General features: G+C 39.9%; 1 protein-coding gene across 1 annotated transcript; it reads right to left on the minus strand.

The window, feature by feature from the left end:
- Nucleotides 1–1,030: 1,030 nt before the first annotated feature.
- Nucleotides 1,031–20,468, minus strand: TBPL2 (TATA-box binding protein like 2; the record flags this gene model as incomplete). The annotated part of the gene is made up of 6 exons (XM_081321666.1): nt 1,031–1,160; nt 5,190–5,284; nt 7,521–7,688; nt 8,998–9,089; nt 11,397–11,484; nt 20,119–20,468. The coding sequence occupies 6 exons, from the start codon at nt 20,466–20,468 to the stop codon at nt 1,081–1,083; spliced, it is 873 nt and encodes a 290-aa protein (XP_081177792.1). The 3' UTR covers nt 1,031–1,080.
- Between the last annotated feature and the right edge of the window lie 5,048 nt (nt 20,469–25,516).

Here is a 25,516-nt window from a genome sequence, read left to right on the forward strand (position 1 = left end):
ATGGTCATGTGATTTACATTCAGATGCTTGGCAACTGACTCACATCTATGACTGTTTTGGTGTCCAGGGGTCATGTGATCCTCTTTTGTGACCTGACAAGCAAAGTCAATGAGGAAACCAGGTTCACTTAACAATTTATTTATTTATGGGATTTGTATGCCGCCCTATCTCCCAAAGGACTCAGGGTGGCTAACAACAATAAAAACACAAAATACAAACATTAAAAGGTATTAAATCAAATTATCCCATAAATAGTCCGATTAAAAACACAATAAAACAAAATTAAGAAAACCTCCCTTCCATCAGTCCAGGTCAGCCTGTTGGAAAAGCCATGTTTTAAGGTCACGACAAAAGGAATGGAGATCCGGGGCCATCCAGAGCTCCAAGGGGAGTTGATTCCAAAGGGCAGGTGCCCCCACAGAGAAGGCCCTCCCCCTGGGGATCGCCAGTCGACATTGTCTGGCTGACGGCACCCTGAAGAGGCCCTCCCTGTGTGAGCGCACAGGGCGATTATTAGTAACAATAGTGTTACTAATTTAAGAACTGCAGTGATTCACTTTATAAATATGACAAGACAAGGCATAAAATTGGGCAAAACTCACTTAACAAATTTCTCACTTAGAAACAAATTTTTGGCTCAATTGTGGTTGTAGGTTGAGGACTACCTGCATAATTAAATGTCCTGATTTACACATGGTAAGTGATCTGATTAAGATTTATTGAAATCAAAGCCAGATAAACCAGTTTAGGCAGCTTACAATCAATCGCTCTTAGGCAATTACATATTTATTTAGCACTAAATAAATTATTACTTTATATTTTAGTTTATTTTATGCAAAACAATTACATGGGGGTTACTCCACATTGAATTTAATTTTCAGTATACTACTGAATGTATGCTGTTTCCTTATTAATTTCCTTTGGATACTAACATTCAATTTTTTTCTGAGCTATATTTACAAATATGTGATGAACATTAAATGAGACAAAACTAAGGCAAGAAGCTATTTTCATCAATTACTAGAACATCTGCAATATATACAAACTTTTTTATTCTTTACAATTTTTCAGAAAAATAACTTAAATGACTTTCTTGAAACCTTTTAAAATTGGATATATGTTTTCAAATGCTTCATATATTTCGGAACGGTCTTTGGCACCTAAAAATAATTTTAGAATTAGTTTTAACTACATTTAATTTCATCCCACTACAAAAAAACATGTTCTTAACCTACAGTTCTGTACCACTAACTTGGGGAATAATGAAATTAATTTGTATTTCTATATAATAATATATAGGTGTGCATGTTCAGATATGTTTTTAACTGAATAGAATTAAAGGTGTTCTTAAAAATCAATAGGAAATTGCTTTCCTGAATTTAAGATTATTGTTCTGCATCCTGCATTCTGGGGCTACAGGCAAGAGTATGACTTATTTATTATCATTTTATTTTATTAAATTTAGAGGCTGCCTGATTCCAGATCACTTTGGGTGGTGTACATGATAAGACACAAAAAGAAAGAGAAAAAGAAAGCATGAAAAATCCTGAACTTCCAGATAGATAAATACAATGTCCCAGAAATACCTAAAAAAAAACATGAGGGGCTTAGTAGACATCCTACCCTGCCAGGCCTGGGAGCAAAACCAAGTTTTAAGTGACTTTCAAAATGTTGGGACAAGAACTGTACATATCTTCAGGGGAATGCAATTCCAGAGAGCAGGCACAATATAGAAATCCCATTTCCTAAATCCCAATAGATGACACCGTTTTGAACTGAAAGGATCTGGAGTGCACCCACTCTCTACTCAAGTGTTATTGGAGGGCAGACTTTATTGGAGGTAAATAGATCCTCAGATGCTCAAGCCTATGCTCAAATTGTTCTTTGACATGTTCAGATGATGGGACATGTTCAGATACCTTTTCTCAAACTAAATATGGAATTTCCTCAGTCTCTGCTTGTAAGGCATCCCCACTGCTCTTCTGTGCACCTGTCCCAGTGCAATGTCCAGAATGTCGAGGCATTCAGTGGATGTTGACTAATGATGAATAGAGTAGAAATATTACTTCCCTTGATTTGGAAATTATATTTTTACTGATGCAACATACAATTACGCTTTTTAAAGTCAGCAGACACATATAGTACTGCTGACTCATATTCAGCTTGTTGATCAACTAATTGGAAGTTCCTTTTTACATATGCTATAATCAACCTTTTCATCTACCATTATTGCTTTCTTTTTCCTACGTGAAGAACTTCATGTTCATCTATTATATTTCATTATGAATTTATTATGAAGTAGGAAGTATATCATCATTTTTTAGAACTCTTACCGGCCTTTGTAACCAACTATGATATCCTTTCTAGACCCTCCATGGTTGGGAATTGGGGGCACTCTGTTACGAAGTTTCTTGGTGGACAGTTCCAGTTGGGGAAATAGGAGAGATCAACCCAATGGCTATTCCTCTGTGTGTGTGGGGGGGGTTGCCCCAAGGGTCAGTTTTCTCCCTATTTAACATTCATATAAAGCCATTGGAAGAGATAATCCAAACTTTGGACGTTTATATCAAGATAGTGATAATGGCCGACTTTGCACTGTTATGCTAGACTGGTAAGGTCTGCATGAGAGAGAATGGGCTTAACTGAACCCTAGTAAAATGGAGTTACTATTGTCCATTGGGATTTATTGTCTGCTCCAGAGATGTCTCTTGATGAGATGCCACTATTCCTGAAGGAGGTAGTATGATTTGGGGTTCTGGACTCACAGCTCCTGTTAGAACAGGAGATGGAGGCTGTTGCCAGGATGGACTTATTAAGCTTTGATTGGTGTGCCAGTTGCCAACATACCGGAGTGGGAGGAACTTTCTGCAATGATTGATTCCCTCATCACCACGTTAGACTATTGCAACGCATTCAACATGAGCTACCTTTGAAAGTCACTTGTGAGCTTCAGTTGATTCAGAATGCAGCTTTTTGTGTCCATGTTTGGCAATAGCATTAGCAATAGCACTTAGAATTACTTAACCACTTCATAGTGCTTTACAGCACTCACTAAGTTTACAGAGCCAGCTTATTGCCCCCAATACTCTGGGTCCTCATTTATCAACCTTTGAAGGATGGAAGACTGACTCAACCTTGAGTTGGTCAGGATCAAACTTCTGGCATTGTGCAGTTAGCCTGCAATACAGTACGCTGATCATACCCAACTTTTTTTCTCCACCCCGAACCAACCCAGCGATGCCCTCGCCGTGATGTCCCGTTGCCTGGAGGCGGTCCGGGTCTGGATGGGGAGAAACAGGCTTCGTCTCAATCCTGCCAAGACTGAGTGGCTTTTCGTATCGGCATCTCGGGCTAACCAAACTATTCCACCTTTAACGATGGGGGGTGAGGTGTTACCCCCCCGTTGATAGGGCTCGCAACTTGGGTGTCCTCCTGGACTCACGGCTCAATTTTGAAGATCATATAGGAGCCGTGACCAGGGGGGCTTTTGCCCAGGTTCGCCTGGTGTGCCAGTTACGACCCTACCTGGACCGAGATGCCCTACGCACAGTCACTCATGCGCTCGTGACCTCCCGTTTAGACTACTGCAACGCTCTCTACATGGGGCTGCCCTTGAGGACCACTCGGAGGCTTCAACTGGTGCAGAATGTGGACCGAGATGCCCTATGCACAGTCACTCATGCGCTCGTGACCTCCCGTTTAGACTACTGCATGGGGCTGCCCTTGAGGACCACTCGGAGGCTTCAACTGGTGCAGAATGCGGCCGCGCAAGTTGTGATGGGGGTTTCCCGATACTCCCATGTAACACCTCTACTCCGTGAGCTACATTGGCTTCCGGTTGCCCTCCGGGTGAGATTCAAGGTGCTGGTGATGACCTATAAAGCCCTAAATGGCTTGGGTCCGGGATATTTGAGGGAACACCTGCTGCCGGCATCAAGTTCCCTTCGTCCAGTGCGCTCGCACAGGGTCTTCTCAGGGTGCCGCCGGTAAAAGATTGCTGGCGGATAACACCCAGGGGGAGGGCCTTTTCTGTGGGTGCACCTGCCCTCTGGAACCAGCTGCCCGTGGAGCTCAGGACTGCCCCTGACCTGCATTCATTCTGCCGGGACCTGAAGACTTGGCTCTTTGAGCTCTCTGGCCCAGGCTGAGAATTTTAACTGTTCTATTTGCAGGGATAATTTAATCTTTTTAATTGTCTTTTAACTTTTGTATTTTGTATTGATGTGATTTTAAAATGCCCTGTAAACCGCCCTGAGTCCTTCGGGAAAGGGCGGTATATAAATCTAATAAAATAAAATAAAAAAATAAAATACTACATTCTAACCATTGCACCACCATGGCTCCTCAATGAGAGCACATCACAGCAATATTGTGGGGCCTGTAGTTGTTGTCAGCAAGTATTAAAGGGGCTATTTAAAGTATTGTAACTTATCTTATAAAATCCTAGGTCTTCTACAGTAGGGGTCCCCAACCCCTGGACCGTGGCCCATTACCAGGCCTCAGCCTGTTCAAAACGGCTGTGGGAGAGATGGGCAAGTGCATGCTCATGAACCTGCACTTGCCCGAGCAGAGGGCTATTGTATTCGCTTGTGAAAATCCATGTAAGCGGAGCACACTTTTGCTTGTGTGTGAAGCTCCATTCACAAGTGGAGAGCATGCGTACGCCACTCACACAAATAGAGCTGTCTATGTGCGTGTGTGCCTGCTACTCATACACACACCTCATGCCAGGCCACCCTTTTGAGCACCAGGGACCGGTTCCGTGGACAGAGGATTTTCTGTGGACCGGAGGGGCATGGTTTTGTGTGCTGCCTGCATCTTGCAGATGAGGCTTTGCTTGTGAGGCCCAGTTGCTGGCATGCTGTGACCTGGTACTGGTCAATGGATCGGGGGTTGGGGACCCCTGCTCAACAGGACTGCATTCTCCCATTGGAATTTGCCTAGACAGTTCAACTACAGTACCCAACAATTGAAAGTGCATATAACTTAAAGTTGTCGAAATTGAGAAACACCAATCTAAAAGAATAGCTTCATTTAGCTCCAACAGAGTCTCCTTGAACCACAAGTTTGGCGGCACATAAATTTGATAATAATAATAGTAATATAAGAAAGATAAATGTGCCCTGCAATGTTTGTGTATGTGTTAGGGATGCAGAAACAGACTGCTTATATACAACTTAATCACTTACCAGTTAAAACAACTTTTCCAGACACAAAAATAAGCAGTACAATTCTTGGTTTGACCATCCTGTAGATAAGCCCAGGGAACAGCTCTGGTTCATAACTACAATTTCCAGAAAAAAATTAAAATAGACAAAATTTACTACCTATGAGCCAACAAGTTATCTTTTAGAGATTTCTTCAATTTTTTTTTAAAAAAATAACTGGAATTTCTAGTGCCTAAAAATACAGTCTGTTCTTCCCTGCTATTGGCTCCTTTCAACTCTTTATCCTGTCGCATTCCCTTTATCAATGACATTCTAATTCCTTAGTTTGCTCTTTGACAAGCAAAAATTACATGTAAAAATATTTTGTACCTCAATTTTTATAGTTACAATCAAGTAAGTTACTTCAGTTTGCATAATTACAATAGGAAGGCTGTACTTTTAATTAACTGGATATCTCCTTTCAAAAACACATGATAAAAAAAAGTCAGCTGACAGCCACTTTGTTTACATTCTAGAAAATGGCCTAGAGTCTTCCTAGCATGTGGCATATAAATTGTAGTGAATACATTTTTAAAATGCTGGAGAATGACTTTGTTCAAACACCAATAGTGCTACAGCATTTTCCCCTGAATAACATCTCTATATGACAAATTCCTTACATATTGGGATAGCTGTGGGTTCATATGCTGTACACAGCTTACTACTTTGGTCATGCTGCCCCATGTTTCATAGTGCCATCCATATTTTCTGCCCTATCAAATTTTAATATGCTTTGGAAACTGGTAACTGTGCACTATAAAGTAAAGTAGCAGCCTCAGATATAATTTATATTTTAAATAATATATCTGAGCCCCATACAGACCTTCAATCTAAGAAAATAAAATGGAAGGTGAGATGTAGTGCATGAAGAATGTAAATGCAGTTCCTGTTTTGTGACACATTAAAGCAGGGGTGTCAGACTCAATTTCATTGAGGGCCGCATCAGCATTGCGGTTGCCCTCAGGGGGCCGGGTGGGTATGGCCAGGGTGGGTGTGGCCTACTGGGTGGGCGTGGCTAGAGTGTGTATGGCCTACTGGGTGGGCGTGGCCAGCTCTACATCGTTTGCATCAAGGGTGCCTATGGGGGCCTGGGCTGGAGTGGGACAGATCTGAGGGTCTCTGGCAGGAGGAGGGTCTCTGGGCCGGGGACAAGGCAGTGGGGGCCGTTCCCTCACTGTTTCCGGGATGGCTTCGTGGGCCGCATGAAACCACTTCGTGGGCCGGATCCGGCCCCCGGGCCTTGTGTTTGACATGTCTGCATTAAAGCAATTGCATCAGTTTCCAGGGTTGCAGATACCACCCTAGAAAAAAAGACAAGGTTGCTTTAATCAGCTACAAAGGCTGCATTTGCATTTCTGGATGTTTTGAAGTATCTTTTCCAATAGAAATTGAAGCATTAAACAACCCTAGTAACAATATGTCCACCTTCACATTAAAAAGAAAGGTAAAAGGTAAAATGCCTTGAAAAGATAGAGGGATGGTCAGAAATACCCACACTAGTTGCTTTATGGTAATAGCTGTTTTGTGGGTGCAAATTAGGAATGGCCAGCCTTTTTCTAGAATTTTCATAGCCCACACCCCAATTTCCACATATGCCTCCTGCCCCAAATGTGGACACTTATCCAATGTGTTGCCCTGAGTGCTCAAGCTGAATGGAAAAGAGGGATATAAATAAAAAAGTGTCCAAGTAAATAATACTAGTTGGTGAAATCCTATTTGGTTTTGTATGGTTCCCTTGAAACAAACCTAAATGGGATGCACAGAAAAACAAAATGGAAGATGAAGATTTCAGAATATTTCAGAAGAACATCAGACCCAGCCAACACGAGCATTTGCACTTAGATTAGTAAGACAACCCAGGATTTTTTGGCAACAAATTCTGATTTTTGTACAATCTTGTGAGATCATTCAGATCCTGAAAAAAATAACTTGACTCATGAGTTTCCAAACTCATCATTAATTGGGAAACTGGGCAACAGTTTTTGCATGGATAAATATAAAACTGCTTTCTCTTAGAAGACAGCTAGTTGATACCATAAGCTCTTTCATTAGATGCACCACAGAACAGCAAAAACCCAAATGCTAGTCTTTAGATCTGAAGCAAAAGGGCACATTCCAGAATTCAGCAGTCTCCCAAGACTATTTAGCCAACCTATCTGAACAATCAGTAGAAATACAATTTTGATACTCATCTGCCTTTCCCAGCTTAGGTCCCATCGACCATCTCAACCAGCAAGTGAATGGTCAGTTATAATGGAAGTCAAAGTCTTCCTGGTGCTTTTTCCCCTTGCACACACATGTGGAGAGACATACCTGCTGAATTGTTGATGAGTTAGAACTAATCCTTCTAAGCGGATGGGAAATCTCACATCACAACTGCCCACCATGTTCTGTATTTTGAAATCCAGGAATTTTGCAGGAAATCCGAGCTTCTGTACCACACGAGCATATTTTCTGGCTGCCAGTCGTGACTGCTCTTCACTGCAAATTTACAACAAGCATTAAAAAAAAGCCAGCCAGCAAAGCTTTACGACAAGAGTGAGTAATTTCTATTCTTTTAGTCACCTGTATTCTCCCAACTGGTTATTTCGGCTTCTGAAGGTTTCTCATGCCACAAAATTGCTAGAAATATCTATCATAGTTTCCTGCTACTGAACAAAAAAATTGGAGTGCTGTCAGGCACCAGCAACCAGAATTACTCAAATAGCCTGAGTCAGGGACTTTATTGTTTATTGCCTACAAAAATCTCACCAGACTGCTTTTCTTCCCCTGGGAATGACCAGATAAGGGCTCAAGGACTTTGGGGGAGATCAAGTTTATGCCACTTGCCATTGCATAATGACTCAAACTATTTTCTTGAAACCAATTGCTGTTGTTAAATGAGCACTAGTAGTATAGATCCTTTCATACTCAGCCGAACATGTCACTGTCCATGCTAGCTGATGGTTTATGGCAGGCATGTCAAATTCGTGACATCATGCGACATATTACAACTTGTTCGCCATTGCTAGTAATGGGGTGGGCACGGTTTCGATGTGATGCATCCAGTCTGCGGGCTGGCAGTTTGACATGCCTGGTCTATGGGAACTGTAGTTCAGCACAGCTGGTAAGTAGCAGGTTTGGGAAGATTAATAAACCATAGTGTGGTGGAATATTACAAGAACATTTCTATTTTTTAAAAAAATGGTATTTCCAGGGGCTCTATATTTGACAATGCACTAGTTCAGGAGTGTCAAATTTCATTGAGGGCCGCATCAGCATTGTGGTTGCCCTCAGGGGGCCGGGTGGGTATGGCCAGGGTGGGCGTGGCCTACTGGGTGGGCGTGGCTAGAGTGCGTATGGCCTACTGGATGGGCATGGCCAGCTCTACATCGTTGGCATCAAGGGTACCTATGGGGGCCTGGGCAGGAGTGGGACAGTTCTGAGGGTCTCTGGCAGAAGGAGGGTCTCTGGGCCAGGGCCAAGGCAGTGGGGGCCGTTCCCTCACTGTTTCCAGGATGGCTTCGCGGGCCGCATCCGGCCCCCGGGCCTTGTGTTTGACATGTCTAGTTGGTCTTGTGGCACTAAATAATTAATTAATCAGTATTCCCAGTGCAATAAATGTACATGTACTTATTGCCTTAAAAACATTTAAAAGATGTTGGCTGTTTCTTAGGATGGTTACAGTGTTGTTGTCTGATGCCCAGCCTAAACTAGATGGAGTTTTAATGGTCTGAATCAATCACATTAGCCTTATATCACAACAATCCTATCCTTAGATGAGGAATTTTGTAAAGTTTAGCATTCCTACCTTTTGGCTCCTGTGCACACCATTTTACCAGAACTAAATATAAGGGCAGTTGTTCTTGGTTCTCTAATTCTCATAATTACAGCAGCAAATCTCTAAAATTCAGAAAAATCCAAATTTGAAATCCTTTTAAAATTATATTAGTCACTGTATGAATATTTATTTATTTGTATCTTGCTATTATTTTTTTACAAATAACTCAAGGTGGTGAACATATCCAGTACTCTTTCTTTTTTCTATTCTCTCCACAACAGCAGCCCTGTGAGGGGAGTTGGGCTGAGAGTGAGTTACTGGCCCAAGGTCACCTAGCTGGCTTTCATGGCTAAGGAAGGACTAGAATTCATAATCTCCTGCTTTCGAGCCTTAATCGCTAGACCATTGAAAACCATAAACATTTTTCTTCCCATTCTATCCTTATTTTGAGATTGCTTCAATAGTTGCAAGTGACCTTACCAGCCTGGGAAAATATAAACCCTTACATAAATAGGTCTCTCCTTGTAAAAGATAGCTTATAAACATTGACAATGAAATCTATAATAAAAAAATGTGAATGTAGCCTTTTATCTATTCAAATGATTTATATGTTCTGATATATTTGGACTTACCAGGCCTGTGAGGACTATCCAGCTAATTGAGACAAAGGGATTGCCTTTTTTCAAGAGAAGCCTAGTTCTAAATAGGTATCAAATCCAGCCAAACTTACATTAAGTCTGATTTCTTTCTTTGTTCTGACATTTAATTAGACAAACATCTAACATTATTATTTTCTATTCAAAATTAGGAAATGCATAGCCTCAATTTTGCTGACTATTCTTTAGATAGGCAGGAAATTATTATTTTTATTTATAATCTTCTGGTAGTCTGTTAATCTCCTTGAGAAAGCATTCATTTGTAGCAGACCAAAACCATTTTGTGATCTTCTTGGGATACTGTATTTTCTTTTGCAATTTTTAGGGCTTTTATTTTTTATTTTTTCAAAAAATAAAGTTTGATTTTCTTAATCTCTGATGGGCTTGAAATATCTAATCAGATACAGTACCTTTATGCTACTTACCCAAACAATAATATTATTTACTTTTAATTACCAGAAAACATTAAACTTTCTCTTGGAATCCAAAGCTAAAAGGGCGATGCCAAATGTAGTTACAGCAAGAACTAGCAAGCTATTACCCCAAAGCAGGAAACAGACCAGTGTGAATTGGCTTGCTGGAGAGGAATTCACATTCATTAACAATGTAGAAATTGTGTGGGCTACATACAACTGGCTTGGAACATGCAGGGCAGGATGTTTCAATTTTTTTTTCCCCAACAGATAAGTGAATATTGTTTTTTTACTTTGAAAATGTTTTGCTTCTCATACAAGAAGCTTCTTCAGTTCTCTTTCAAGTTCTCAGTTCTCACAACTTCAATTCTCAGAACTGAAGAAGCTTCTTGGATGAGAAGCGAAACGTTGTCAAAGAAGAAAGTCCAGTTGCTTTTTGGAAAAAGCACTTTTGGAACAACCGTGACCTGGATGACTGAGAATCTCTATACAGATGCAAAGCAGAAATTAATTCTTCAATAAAAGCAGGGAAGAATAGGTCAGATAGCATAGGGAGTGGGATAATATAGACTAGCACAACAAATTGCTCTTTGGTTATAAAATATAAATGGAAGTAGAGTTGACTTTCCAGAGTCTTAAAAATACTGCTTTGGGTAGCCATATATTTTGAGCTCAGTAAGATATGCTAGCCAAGCCTTGGAAAAGTTATGGAGATGTTATGGGGTTGTCAGGAGTGAGTCCTGCGTTCTATAGGCAGTCTTCTATAGCAAAATAATAGCAGAGTGAATATAGATAAGAAATGAGCAAAGCATGGCGATTCTAAGTAGACATTCACTGGCCAGGACACTACTATGAAACCAGTTTGGAAAAGGCAAACTTAAAGAGAATCTATTTGGGCCAAAAGGGACGCGGTGGCTCAGTGGGTTAGGACACTGAGCTTGTCGATCAGAAGGTCGGCAGTTTGGTGGATCAAATCCCGAGTGCCGCGTAACAGAGTGAGCGCCTGTTACTCGTCCCAGCTTCTGCCCACCTAGCAGTTCGAAAGCGCGTAAAAATGCAAGTAGAAAAATAGGGACCACTACGGTGGGAAGGTAACAGCGTTCCGTGCTAGTCATGCCGGCCTCATGACCACGGAGACGTCCTCGGACAAGCGCTGGCTCTTCGGCTTTGAAACGGAGATGAGCACCGCCCCCTAGAGTCGGAAACGACTAGCACGCATGTGCGGGGGAACCTTTACCTTTACCTTTTTATTTGGGCCAAGCAATTGCTTGGAACATCTTTAGAGAGGTTAGATTTTGAAGAGAAGCAGCCTCAGAGGTGGGAAAAAAATCCTTAGATGAGAGAGAGAACTAGTGCTTACCTTTGGATTATATTCTGCATTTCTGGCATGAAGGGCTATATTCTTTAGGTCCAATTTGCAAGCCAAATTTACAGTGGCTACTATGTTCCTGGCAGAACAACAGGGATAAAAAAGCCTTTAGGAACTTTATATAAAAGGAGTGCAATAGCATAAGTAAAAACAGCTTCTTTTTCATTTTTCTTTTTACTCCAACAGTCATCACAGGCTCTTGAATTCTTTTTTAAAAAAATATTATTTTATTGTTTCATTAAAAAACACAAGTAGTACATTGTATTATTTGGGTACAGTGGTATTTATACTGTGTTATGCTGAGCAGCGGCCCTTAACCTTTTGAGCACCAGGTTCTGTGGAGAGAGGTTTTTCCATGGACCAGAGGGGTCATGGTTTCGCATGCTGCCTGCATTCTGTGGACGGGGCTCCACTTGTTTGTGCAGACTGTTTTCTGGCATGCCGTGGATGGGTGCCTGTCCACGGACTGGGGGTTGGGGACCCCTGATCTAGAGATTATCAACTCTGATAATTCAGGGCTATCTGATTCTTACAGCATTTTCCTACTTGTACCCGAATGTGACACAAACATTTCTGTCCTGGAAACAACTTTTTTTCTAATGACAAAACTGTGTTCTGTACCAGCCTACTACCGGCCCTGCAGATAAGGCAGGGACAACCCCTTTACAAGAAGGCAAGAGGCTGGAACTAAGCCTGCCAAATTTATGGACACAAAAGCAAACAGAGCAAAAACAAGACACGAACCATGAAACAGGAGCTATTCAAACGGTTGCCTTCAGCAAACCAGCCCTCCCACGCATTCCCCTTTTAAACAGTTCAGGGCGTGGCTTCTCTCTGCCTCCTTCCGAGGTGCCCCATTGCCTTCCTCTGTTTACTCCTGCTTGACTGCCTCCTGCGTCGGGCGTCCTTGAACAGGGCCAGCTGTGGGTCATCTTCATCCACGCTGTCAGGCTCACACAGCTGGGTCTGCGTCGTAACCAGGTGGGAGGGGCCTGGCTGAGGGCTCTCATCAGCAAGCTCTCCAACACCCCCCTCCTCCTCCTCTGAATCGTCTGACCCAACTGCTGAACCCACAGGCTGACCCTGAATCACAACAAACTGGTACCAGCAACAGAGAGAGCAAATTTCTTGCTGATATGTTTTTCTGCCAACACAAAGGCTGGAAGATAGCAATGGGGCTAGACTTGATGATGTTCTAGTATCCACAGCATATACTTTGCCATGTTAGGCTTTTCTTAGTAGTTTTGCTAAAACGTTATCAAGGTGAAAAATCCACATACTGCTTAATCTTTTCAAGACATCTGCTGAATCTAAAGATATGATTAACAGTGTCTGGTCCCCAACAGAATTGTTGAAAACCATAACCCAAAATTTGACTCTACTGAACTGTCTTTTGCCTTCTGACAGTTCTCTTTTAAAAAAGCATTTTTAATTATAATGTTTAATTGCAATACAAGCAAAAAGAATCAAAGGATAGATAAGGAAAAAAGGAAAAGAATTATGACTTGTGCCCTTCATTCTATTGAGTAGTACCCATCTTATTCTTCCCCTCCATCTTACTCTGTAATTATACAGGATTCTGGATGGCTCAACTGAGCAGTGCTTCTTTCATGATACTGAGTTATGTTTATCAGAAGGGAAGGAAAGTGGACACCTTCATTATTTAGGCCAGCTGGTGAGCAAGATCTCTCTTTTCTCCACCCTGCAATTATCAAGGGTACATCAAAATAACTAAAAACATGGAGAAACAGCCTTAAAGATGAAGGATGTGCAGCTGAACCATGCTTTGAAAAAATTAAGAGGCTGAAATATTTGATAGACCCTTGCTGTCTTGCTTGAAGAGGAGGGTAAGAAATAGACAGTGGTGGAAACTGCCCAGGATTGTTTGGATTTAAAAAAAGTAGGCATTAGAAACATGGGTAGTTTGAAACACTCAAAAGATAGTTTACTATAAAAGACACTTTTGTTTTATGTACGTCTGTTACCTTGTATTATAAGAATTGGCCATCCCATTCTGGAAAACTGTTTTTTTATCAAATTTTGAATATGATGATTCTGTGTTATTGTAAATGTCTCAAAAATATTGTATGGTTTTACAGTTGGCAATTTTTGCACACAAAGCTTAATAAATTTCCATATCTTAACTTATAAAAAGTCCCGTTGTCATTTGAAGATGATTGGTTTCCATCAGAGTCAGAGGACTTAGCAGCAATAGATAATTTGATGCTCTCAGCCTGTTCTCAAATTGTTCTCAAATTCAAGTGCGTAGTTTTGTTCTGTGCCTCTAAGTAGATGCAGATTGTCACATTGGCTTTGTGGATGTGTCCTACTAAGAGTACTTTTTAGAGGTTTTCCAATTTGGCAACCCCCAGCCCTCTCCTACCCAATTCGGTAACACCTTCAGTGCGAGTCAGTGTAGGGTTTGCTGCCTGTTTATATAATATAGCTTGCCCTGCTAGTTTTGCTGGGGTACCTTGTTTTCTGCATGTCTAGTATTGATGCCTGCTTATCTGAGTGTTGGCTGATGAAGGCAATGTGGTTCCCTAGGAAACAAAAAGACTAGAACACATCCCCTTCAGCAATCAACATTACTTGGTTGGGTAATGAAACCCCTGCAAGCCCAAAAATTCAAGCTCAAATAGCACCAAGAACTCCATAGCATCATCTCCTTCTGTTCTCTCTACTGAAGTTCATCTCTTCTTTGCAAATTTATTTGCCATAGCTTCTAGCCCATTTTACTATTTTAGTAAGAGGGAGAGGCTATGCTTCCTACCTGCTCTGAAATGGCTCAAGGTTTACTTCTTTGATTGGTAAAGAATTTTACAATATTTTAACCCTCAGAACATAGTAAAAAGATCTATCAAATGCTTAACTGAAGTTGGTAGACCACCAAAATATCCTCACTCAGCCAATAAAATTGCCCAACTGAGCCCTCACAACAGTGGCACAACTCTGGCATGGATACACCAAACAACTTGCTACCTTTGAAGAGGTCTTGTGAATTCTGATGCTAATATTTCCTTCCTTTTAGTTAAACCTGGCTCTTTGAGACTATGTCATCTTCCAGAATTATTTTTTTTCCCATTTCCCAATCTAGTTTACAGCATAAGGTTTCCCAATCTAGTTTACAGCATAAGGTTTGTCAGATACTGCCACAGAGCTAATAAATAGCCATATTCTACTACTTTCAGTTGAAAGTGAACGAGGCAAAAAACTTAGATTTTCTAAGCATGTATCAGTGAGTCTGACATCACAAATTACTCTAAGCCATAATTTAATGTAGATTAAATATCATTTGAAACCAGTCAAGAGTGGTTCATTTATACAATATGTTATAGTTAAAGAAAACAAGTAGTCCTTAATGGAACTACATCTACATGGAGGGAAGTAAGCAGTAGGGTATCACAAGATTCTGTCCTAGGCCCGGTACTCTTCAACATCTTCATAAATGACTTAGATGAGTGTATAGAAGGGGAACTTATCAAATTTGCAGTTGATACTAAGCTAGCAGGAATAGCCAACACCCTAGATGATAGACTCAAGATCCAGATGGATCTTGACAGATTTGAACACTGGGCCCTATCTAACAAAATGAAATTCAATGTAGACAAAATAAAGACTTACACTTAGGCAAGAAAAAACAAAAGTACACATACAGATTGGGTGAAACTGGGGAAGAGTTTTAATCATGGTTATGTCCCATTTTGCCCTGCCTACCACCACCCATCCCTTTTCTGTAATTTTCTACTAGCCAAATTTTTCCCTTCCATTGTACAAGATTGTCCACATTTAAGACCGGCTCTTCTTTCTCAGAAATTGTTATGTTGGGGGAACATTCATGCAGTGGACAATCACTTAAGTATGAGCCAGCAGTGTGCTGCAGCTGCCAAAAAAGCCAACGCAGTCCTGGGCTGCATCAATAGAGGGATTACAATCAAGATCACGTGAAGTGTTTAATAATAATAATAATAATAATAATAATAATAATAATAATAATAATAATAATAATAATAATAATAATAATAATAATAATAATTAATAAAGTTGGAAGGGACCTTGGAGATCATCTAGTCCAACCCCCTGCTCAGGCAGGAAACCCTATATCATTTCAGACAAGTGGCTGTCCAGTCTCTTCTTAAAAACCTCTAGTGTTGGAGCATTCACCACCTCTGGAGGCAGGTTGTTCCACTGGTTAATTGTTCTAACTGTCAGGAAGTTTCTCCTTAGTTCTAGGTTGCTTCTCTCCTTGACTAGTTTCCATCCGTTGCTTCTTGTCCTGCTTTCAGGTGCTTTGGAGAATAGCTTGACTCCCTCTTCTTTGTGGCAGCCCCTGAGATATTGGAACACTGATATCATGTCACCCCTCACCCTTCTCTTCATTAAACTACACATACCCAATTCCAGCAACCGTTCCCTATATGTTTTAGCCTCCAGTCCCCCAATCATCTTTGTTGCTCTTCTCTTTCTAGAGTCTCAACATCTTTTTTACATCGTGGTGACCAAAACTGGATGCAGTATTCCAGGTGTGGCCTTACCAAGGCATTGTAAAGTGGTATTAGTACTTCACGTGATCTTGATTCTATCCCTCTGTTAATATCACTTTATAAGGCCTTGGTAAGACGACACTTGGAATATTGCATCCAGTTTTGGTCACCAAATCCAAAAATATGTTGAGACTCTAGAAAGAGTGCAGAGAAGAGCTACAAAGATGATGAGGGGACTGGAGGCTAAAACATGAAGAACGGTTGCAGGAATTGGGTATGGCTAGTCTAGTGAAGAGAAAGAGTAGGGGTGACATGGTAGCAGTTCTCCAGGATTTATAGGGCTGCCACAAAGAGGAGGAGGTCAACCTATTTTCCAAACTTCCAAAGCACCTGAAGGCAGGGCAAGAAGCAATGGATGAAAACTAATCAAGGAGAGAAGCAACCTAGAACAATTAATCAGTGGAACAGCTTGCCTCCAGAAGTTGCGGCTGCTCCAACACTGGAAGTTTATTTTTTAATATATTTTTTATTAATTTTCTAATTTTACAATCATGAGTAGTTAATAAACAATGTGTTGTCTGGGTCCATTGGTAATTCAGTGGTACATATGAACTTTCTCAGTCTAGTTCCAATACTACACTATCCAGTGCTTCCTTGTACCTCTCTTGTTCTAATGGCATTTTCCCACACTGAACAAATACAATTCTTGTTACTGTTAATACATATACAATTAAATATAGACATCTTCATCACTTTTTTCTGATATACATAATATTGATAGTGTCAGTTTATAATATCTTTTCTAGCCAGAACATATCTCAATTGCTTTTGCACTTAAAATCCATTTGTTCAATCAATATCCTGTTTTTCCGCTTTTTAATTTTTTTTAATTTCCCATCAATTTCAAAATATCTCTAACACTTATAATTTTCTCATAATAAATTATATTTGGGTAACCAAAAGCTTCCCTTATTCAAACCCTTTTAGAATTTTCATATTTCCCATCTCATAAAAAGGTAAAGGTAAAGGTTTCCCCGCACATGCGTGCTAGTTGTTTCCAACTCTAGGGGCCGGTGCTCATCTCCGTTTCAAAGCCAAAGAGCCAGCGCTTGTCCGAGGACGTCTCCGTGGTCATGTGGCCGGCATGACTAGACGCCAAAATATAGCAAAAATATAATATAGCAAAATATAATATTCTAGTTACAAATCCTATCCTTCTAATTATAATACTTGTATTTCTAACAATTATCTATTTTCTAAACCATATTCAAACATCTGTTTAGTAGTATAATATCCCACCTAATAGGTCAAAGCCACTATTTTCTTCAGTCTTACTCTAGCTTTCTTCCTTTGCCAAATAACTTTCCAAGTCAGTGCATTTGAATCATCAAGTAATTCATATCTGTTTATGTATATACTGTTTGGAATGAGGAAGAGAATTTGATTGAAGTATTTTTGGAAGAATGCTCAACCCATTTATATTTATTAAACAGCCTCCATCCTTCTTCTTCAGTTTTTCTTTTCATTTCTTGTTTGTCAATATTCAGCATTTCTCCTAAGAGCTTTATCATCCATTCGATTAGCTCTTCTTCCTTATCCTCAAATGTGTTCTGAGATTTTGACCAGTAAGATATCTTTTCCATTTCTGGTGTTATCACTGCATCTTCTAATTTTTCATTTGTCTGTTAATTCCTTCCTTTAGGTCCTCCATCTTTGGATCCGTTTCTTCTAATTTTCCTTCTGTTTTCTGGATTACTAGTTCCTTCTTTGCAGTCATTGTCTGGATTTGTAAGTTTAGATTAGAAAATTGTTCTTTTATCTCATTTGCATTATTTTAGTCTCATTATGAGATAAAACAATTGTCTATTGGATTGATTTCAACAGAGAAAGAATTTCTGAGATCCATTAACATTTTCTTGTTGGTATATCAAGCTGGGGGCTTTGGAGACAAGTGTTAAAGATGGTTTTTTACCATTTAAGGCTAAGTATGAAACTCCCATTTTGTTTTTGTATATAGTTTTTATAGTCCAATAGGGTCCCCAACATAGATAAGCAGCCCAAGAGGGTTTTTTCCCCTTTTCCCCAGCTGCAGTCTGTAAAAGTGAAAGCTTCCAGAAACAACAAAGAATCTTATCTAGGTCCGGGTTTCAAGCCAAGTTTCCTTTAAGGATAATAAATTGTAGTGCTGTGGTTTGCCACTAGCTGTCATTGACACCGTCTTCCAGCTTTCCAAATCCAAGCCTATTTTACTGACTTTCAAATATCTTTTCTAAGAAAAACTCTCAAAAGTACTTTTAGTCCCCAAATTTCAAAGCTATATATCTGTATTAATTCCAAATTGATCTTGTAGTTTTCTCCCATTTTCCCCCAAAGCAATTAATTCACTGCTTTTCTTTTCCTGAGGGAGTGGGGCAAAAACTTCCCTCTCTCATCGGGGAGGATTCTTTGCTTTGGGCATTCTTTTTTCCAGGAGAGTAGTATTAAGGTCATAAAAAGAGGATAAAGTCTCACCCAGTTACATCCACGTTGCTCAAATGGTGCTTGTTAGTGCTTATCTTTGGTTGTCAGCAGCTTCTGACTGGCCACACGAATGTAGCCAGTCTTTCCTCCACCAGTTTTGAGGGCTTCCTTGGATCCAGTGGAGGGGCCGCCATTCCTCCTTGATTGATGAGGGTCCCCTCCTTCATTGCCTCTTCGGGGTGACCTTCAACCCTTTTTAGGGTCTCCAGTGGGGCAAAATTGAATATGGAAGATGGAGACCCATCTTCCTGCGCCCGTCACGCCATGACACCTAACCAGAAGTCCTTCAACAACACTGGAAGAGACTGAACAACCATTTGTCTGAAATGATATAGGTTTCCTGCCTGAGCAGGGGGTTGGACTAGAAGACCTTGAAGGTCCATTCCAACTCTTTTATTCAGTATTCCGTAAACCAGGCTTAAAAGCAGTAACTGAGAGGGATTTTGGAGTCTTAGTGGACAATCAGTTAAATATGAGCCAATATTGTGCAGCAGTAGCCAAAAAGCCAATGCATTCCTAAGTTGCATTAACAGAGGGATTCAATCAAGATCACATGAGCTCTAATACCACTCTATAAAGCCTTAGTAAGACCACACCTAGAATACTGCATCCGATTTTCGTCTCCACAACTATAGAAAAGATGTTGAGGCTATACAAAGTGCAGAGGAGAGCAACAAAGATGATTAGGGACTGGAGACTAAAACAAATGAAGAATGGTTACAGGAACTGGGCATGGCTAGTCTGGTGAAGAGAAGGACCGGGGGAGACATGATAGCATGTTCCAATATTTGAGGTGCTGTCATAGAGAGGAGGAGATCTACCTATTTTCCAAAGCACCTGAAGGCCAGACAAGGAGTAATGGATGGAAATTGATCAAGGAGATATTCAACCTAGAAATAAGGGGAAATTTTCTGACAGTGAGAACAATCAACCAATGGAACAGTTTGCCTCCAGATGTTGTGGGAGTTTCTTCACTGGAAGCTTTCAAGAAGAGACTGGACTGCCATCTGTCAGAAATGATGTAGGGTCTCCTGCTTGGGCTGGACTAGATGACCTACAAGGTCCCTTCCAACTCTATTATTCTAATTCTAATTCTAAAAGCATTGCTTAGTCATGATATGTGAATAACCATCTAAAGCAACACTTACTGAAAATGAACTGCAAACTGATGGGAGGGGGAGGATGGAAATGCAGGTCTCTCTATGATTTACATTAGGTTTTAAAATCCACTCCCATCTACCCATCCAAGTATTAATATAGCTGTAATCCTGCTTTATATTTGAATTTTCCAATCACTTTGAATTTAGTCTTGATTATATGCTGAAAAGCTATCACTCATATTGTGCAGGTCTGTTTCCAATAATACGATAGAAATTGTATTTAAATATAGAGGCCATATTTATATTTGGACAGGAGATTACCAGGGAATATCAGAGCTGTATGCTAAACTGGGAAGCATAGTCGTTCTGGAAAAAGCTAATGGCAAGTCACTTCGGTACTGTTGCCTAGGAAACTTAACAATTGTATCTTTGCCCCTTTTTTCATGCCATATGCTTGACTTATTCATAGCTTACTCAATCAAACTTTTGGGACTGAATATTCTACCAAATCATTAACTACTCCCACTAATTGTGTTTTCAATAACATGCTCGACTAAAATGAGGCAAATGCCAATGTGCCAAATCAACTAGCTTTTGAGTAAAACTTACTGTAATTGTGGGACAATGCCAGAAGCTTCTGAAGTAGGAGTCACAGGAGTCATGGGGGTCATGGAGGGACACGTCCCAGATAAATCAGCCAATGGCTGAATTGCATTTTCATCCCTCTGTTGGGACCCCCCACTGTCTTCTGAGAAGATTCCACTGCCTTGTATTCCCAGCTGGGGGCTTTGATATTCTTCCAGCATGTTGTTGTTGTTGCCATGTTTGCCATCTTGTCCAAAATCATCTGGCAGGAAGCTGAGATCTACCGAAGAGAAGTCTTTGCCTTGGTCAGGCTGAGGAGTAAACAATGTGCTCGGAATGACAGAAATAGGCAAATCTGACCCAAAGGGACTCATGGGAGAATACATTTGAGGGCTATTTGATGGAAGATCATCCTTCAAGGAGAGAGGACAGAAAACATTTCAGGGACTTTGATTTTATGGATTCCTAAAGCACTACACCGAGTACTAGCTCCTTAGTAACACCATAATTTCCTTATGTACTACATTGATGCACGGTATTTAATGACTTAGCTTTGACTGTTGTACAAAATCAGGAGGTAAATGGAAGAAGCAGAGCTTCTTTTAAACACACACACACACACACACACACACACACACACTAGTAAAACTTAAAAGTCAGGCTTCCAAACCACAAGCAGAAGCTCAGTTGACAACCTCAGGTTTTGTGGAGAAATTTTACTGATATGTACAATAGCAAATGATTTTTGATTTTTAATAAGACTAATAAACAGCTTTATGCCTTTTTTCAGGATGGAAGAGGCATTGTTTTTAAAATATACCAGGATGCTCCTGGACCCTGAATTTTAAGAGATACTGTTTTTCTCCCTTGAATAATCTCTCTACAATATTATAATTCTAAATACATTTGGAAGCAAATTCCATGAATCTCCCAATTTTTACTTCTAGGCAAATGGGCTGAGCAAATCAAGTTAATTATTTATTCCATGAATTCAGAAGAGATCAGTGTTATTCTTAAAGGGCCCTGCCAGAGAAATTACTTCTTGTTTATCCTTATTAGGTATGATTGACAACCCTAGGTTGTGATTTAAAAAAATCAGAATACTGGTAGGACTTATTCTAATACTTCTTAAAAGGCACGAGATTTTGTGAGTTGCTGGTTATTTCATCAGTTATAGGATCTGGTTACGCATCTGATGAAGTAAAGATAGAACTAGCCATTCTCTACATGTGATCGTGGACAGCAATTCATGAAATCTCATGTCTTTTAATAAAAAGTGTTAGAAAAATCACTACCAAACTTCTCATTTCTCACCATCATAGATTAATACAACTTCCCATACAACTTCCCCAGCTATGCTGGCTCAGGAATTCTGGGAGTTGAAGTCCACGAGTCATAAAAGAGCCAAGGTTGCCTACCCCTGCCTTAGAGGTTTTGAAATCACCACTTTGGTTTGGCTATAACTCATGAACTGTCTTAGGCAACTATGGTGCCAAGTGGAACAATGGGAAGTGTTAATGACTCAGCAAATCCCCAATTTAAATCATCTAGCCTGTTGTTAATTTAACAGAGAATCCACCACCCCTCAATGCATAGTTTGCCATTTGGTAACACTTATCCAGAATTATCTTATCATTAGAACACACATATATAAGCTGAATCTAGTAGAATAAATAAGATCAAACAGGCACATTGTCCTTCTTACAGGCTGCCAGCCAATATAATAGGCTGAGAATGTCACATAGATAAGATACTTGCTAAATTTATTGAAGCAGGATATTTGTACCTTTAGGAAGCAAGAAACAAAAAAGTTTTACCAATCAAAGATAATGATTTCTTTTAGCCAAACAGAACAGCTTCCTAGTCCAGCCTGCAGCCCTAGAATTTCACAATATTCCTCACCAAATCCCACTCTGCTTAGCTTCACAGTTAATGTATAACTCTAGGATTTCCTAGCCATAGAAAAAAAAGATAATTTTTTCCAAATAATAACTGACATTAGAGAAAGGTTCCAACACACTTATACATAATTGGTTTTTATGGCTTCACAAAACAAACTAGTAATATACATTTTAAGATTAGCACAACAAAATACATTAAAATGTAGTCCCCATTCACATGAACACAAGCACAAAAAGATACATCAGAGCCATTCTTATACTAACCTAAACTAACAACCTTGACTTTACCTGGCTTGAACACTCATCTAGGTAGCTTTCCAATGAGAATTCCCCATCCATGGATGGCTTCTAATAGTACTGAGTAAATTAACAAAAATCCAATCCTGCTGTTTCTTGTTCAGTTACTGAGTTAAAACCCTTTTAGAGTAGAGAGAAGTTAAAAATTGCTATTCTAAAAGAAAGTCAACTGCAGCCATTCTCTTTCTACCTTAAAGCCTTTAAGCCTAAATAACGCCAGGCAGCTGAGTAAGGTATGGACCTCTTTATCTGAGAAGAGAATCAAGTGTTGGTTCATTAAAATTAGAGCATTAAAATCACCTGTGTGCTACTTCGGTAAGTCTTGTGGATCCCTTAAGCAAGCAGGCAATATTTTGATGGCCAAGAGTTGCATTTAATGTTGTAAATGTCTAAGTTATACAATAGGTAATACCAAGAGCTTAGTGCTGTTTCTATGCTTTATTGACAATTAAGATGATACTGTAGGGTAGATAGTATTTTTTTTTCTTTTTCCCACCTCAAAAATCTTAACTCCCAATTTCTGGCAACTCTGGTCAATAGAGGCTTGTGGGCTACAAGAAAGGAGTTATTTGTAGGCCTCCATGCAACCCTAAGGACTCAGGTTGCTGAGTCTTGCTTTGAATGAACCAAAACATTAATTCTGTAGGATTTTCCCAGAAAAAAATGGATATATTTGTCCAACAGGTTGACTATAATTAACTGAATCAGGATTTGGATATGTATGACCCAATGTTCTTTAGACTAACTACACAAGACATTGAACTAAATTATAGTTGGCAACCTATGATCAGGGGACTGGAGGCTAAAACATATAAGGAACGGTTGCTGGAATTGGGTATGTCTAACTTAATGAAGAGAAGGAATAGGGGTGACATGATAGCAGTGTTCCAATATCTCAGGGGCTGCCACAAAGAAGAGGGAGTCAAGCTATTCTCCAAAGCGCCCAAAGGCAGGACAAGAAGCAACGGATGGAAGCTAGTCAAGGAGAGAAGCAACCTAGAACTAAGGAGAAACTTCCTGACAGTTAGAACAAGTGGAACAACCTGCCTTCAGAAGCTGTGAATGCTCCAACACTGGAAGTTTTTAAGAAGAGACTGGACAGCCATTTGTCTGAAATGGTATAGGGTTTCCTGCCTGAGCAGGGGGTTGGACTAGATGACCTCCAAGTTCCCTTCCAACTTTATTATTATTATTTATACCTGTGGGTCAATGCTTATGAAAACACAAGCCCTGAGCAGTGATCCATGTTCAAAGTGTGATTTGGATCATGTAGAACCTGTTGGGAACACCTTAAACCAGGGTTTCCAGGAAGACACCCTTCAGGAAGTACAGACAGATTCTAGGAAGGTGTGAAGAACCTTTTAGCTACATTAGTTACAATAAATCTACTTTTCCCAAAGTTTCACTGTATTTTCATTGGTAATTTGTGTTAATTTGGTGTTTGGATATGGACAATACTGAACCAAATTCGCACTGGCCATGGTAAACGTGCAAGCACCCTTTTATAAGTGGGGCAAAACACCATCACAATGGTGAATTGTGAGGCTGAAAAACAAATAATGCAACATATAGTGACAGTGACAAAACAGAGCCTTTAATGAAGACTTTGCTGATTTCCTGGCTGTCGTAAATGAAGACAAAAATATAAATTTATAATTTCACATTTTATATATTTTTGTGTTTATTGAATGTGATGCAAATGTGCTAAATGATGCATGCATACATACATACGTGCTTGGATTTTTAGCTAAATTCTGTACATTAAGATGATACTAAAGGAAGCTGTCAATGTAAAAAGTTCAGGAGCCATAAACCAAATACATTTTGATTTACATGGGATTATGCAGTTTATTATCATGAACATAACAATTGTGGTTTATTTAACAAACCATTGCATAATGCTATCAGACTACTCTGCTTTCAGTCACTCTATGACACTGAATGGCTTTTGAAATGATAGGATTCCGTGGTTACTGCATCTTGCCAAACATGACAGGCAATAAATGTTGGTGGCGCGGTGGTTAGAATGCAATATTGCAGGCTACTTTTGCTGACTGCCAGCTCCTGCAGTTTGGTAGTTTGATTCTCACCGGCTCAAGGTTGACTCAGCCTTCCATCCTTCCGAGGTCGGTAAAATGAGGACCAAAATTGTTGGGGGCCAATATGCTGACTCTGTAAACTGCTCAGAGAGGACTGTAAAGCAGTGTGAAGCGGTATATAAGTCTAAGTGCTATTGCTAAGTAAGTCAAATGGGGGATGGGGTTGTACCTCCATCTGCATTGGGATTACTGGGAGAGGGAGCAACATTGTCAACGTGCATGGCTGTGTGTGCAGGTTACCACAAATGAGTACATGAGTCTTTGTTTTCTAACTTAGTTCCACACATGGCAGCCCCAAATATTGTCTATTCCTATTACAGAAAACAGTATTTGGCTCCTGTGTATCAATAGGGAAAGCTTAACTGCTGACAACTGAAGGAAATAAGCACTAATGACCAACTTTTGAGCAACGTCATGAAACTGGGTGAGGCTCTATCCTCTCTTTATAACTTTTAAGACTTTTTCCTGGAAAAAACGCCCAAACCAAAGAATCCTCCCAGATGAGAGAGGGAATTTCCGCAGGAAAAAAAAGCGGCTAACTGCTTGGGGGAAAACAGAGAAAATTATAACATTAATTTGGAATCATTATAGATATATAGCCTTGAAATTTGGGGACTGTGCTTTTGAGACTTTTTTAGAAAAAGTCTTTTTTAGACTTTTTTAGAAAGTGCTTTTTTAGACTTTTTTAGAAAGTGCTTTTGAGACTTTTTTAGAAAAGAGACTTGAAAAGCTTGCAATATAAGTTTGAAGCTGGAAGAAGGCGTTAATGACATCTAGTGGTGAACCATGGCACTACAATTTATTATGCTTAAAGGAAATTTGGCTTGAAACCCAGACTCAGATAAGACTTTGGGTGTACTTGGAAAATTTCACTTTTGAAGACTACAGCTGGAGAAGGAAAAAAAACAACAACTCTTGGGCTGCTTATCGGCATGGCAGAGACGATAAACTATTTGAAATTGGCCTGCTTGGATTATGAATATAAATACCAATTGACTTTTAGAACTGTGTCGTGGAACTATTCCCCTGTAGAAGAAACAGGCATGACTGATTGAGATGATGATCAGGAACACTTTGGATTGTAAAATTTTGATTGATGAATAACTTTTACTTGTTTCTTTTCTC

The sequence above is a fragment of the Vipera berus genome (assembly GCF_964194415.1).
Source record: "Vipera berus genome assembly, chromosome: 1".
Classification (NCBI taxonomy): Eukaryota; Metazoa; Chordata; class Lepidosauria; order Squamata; family Viperidae; genus Vipera; species Vipera berus.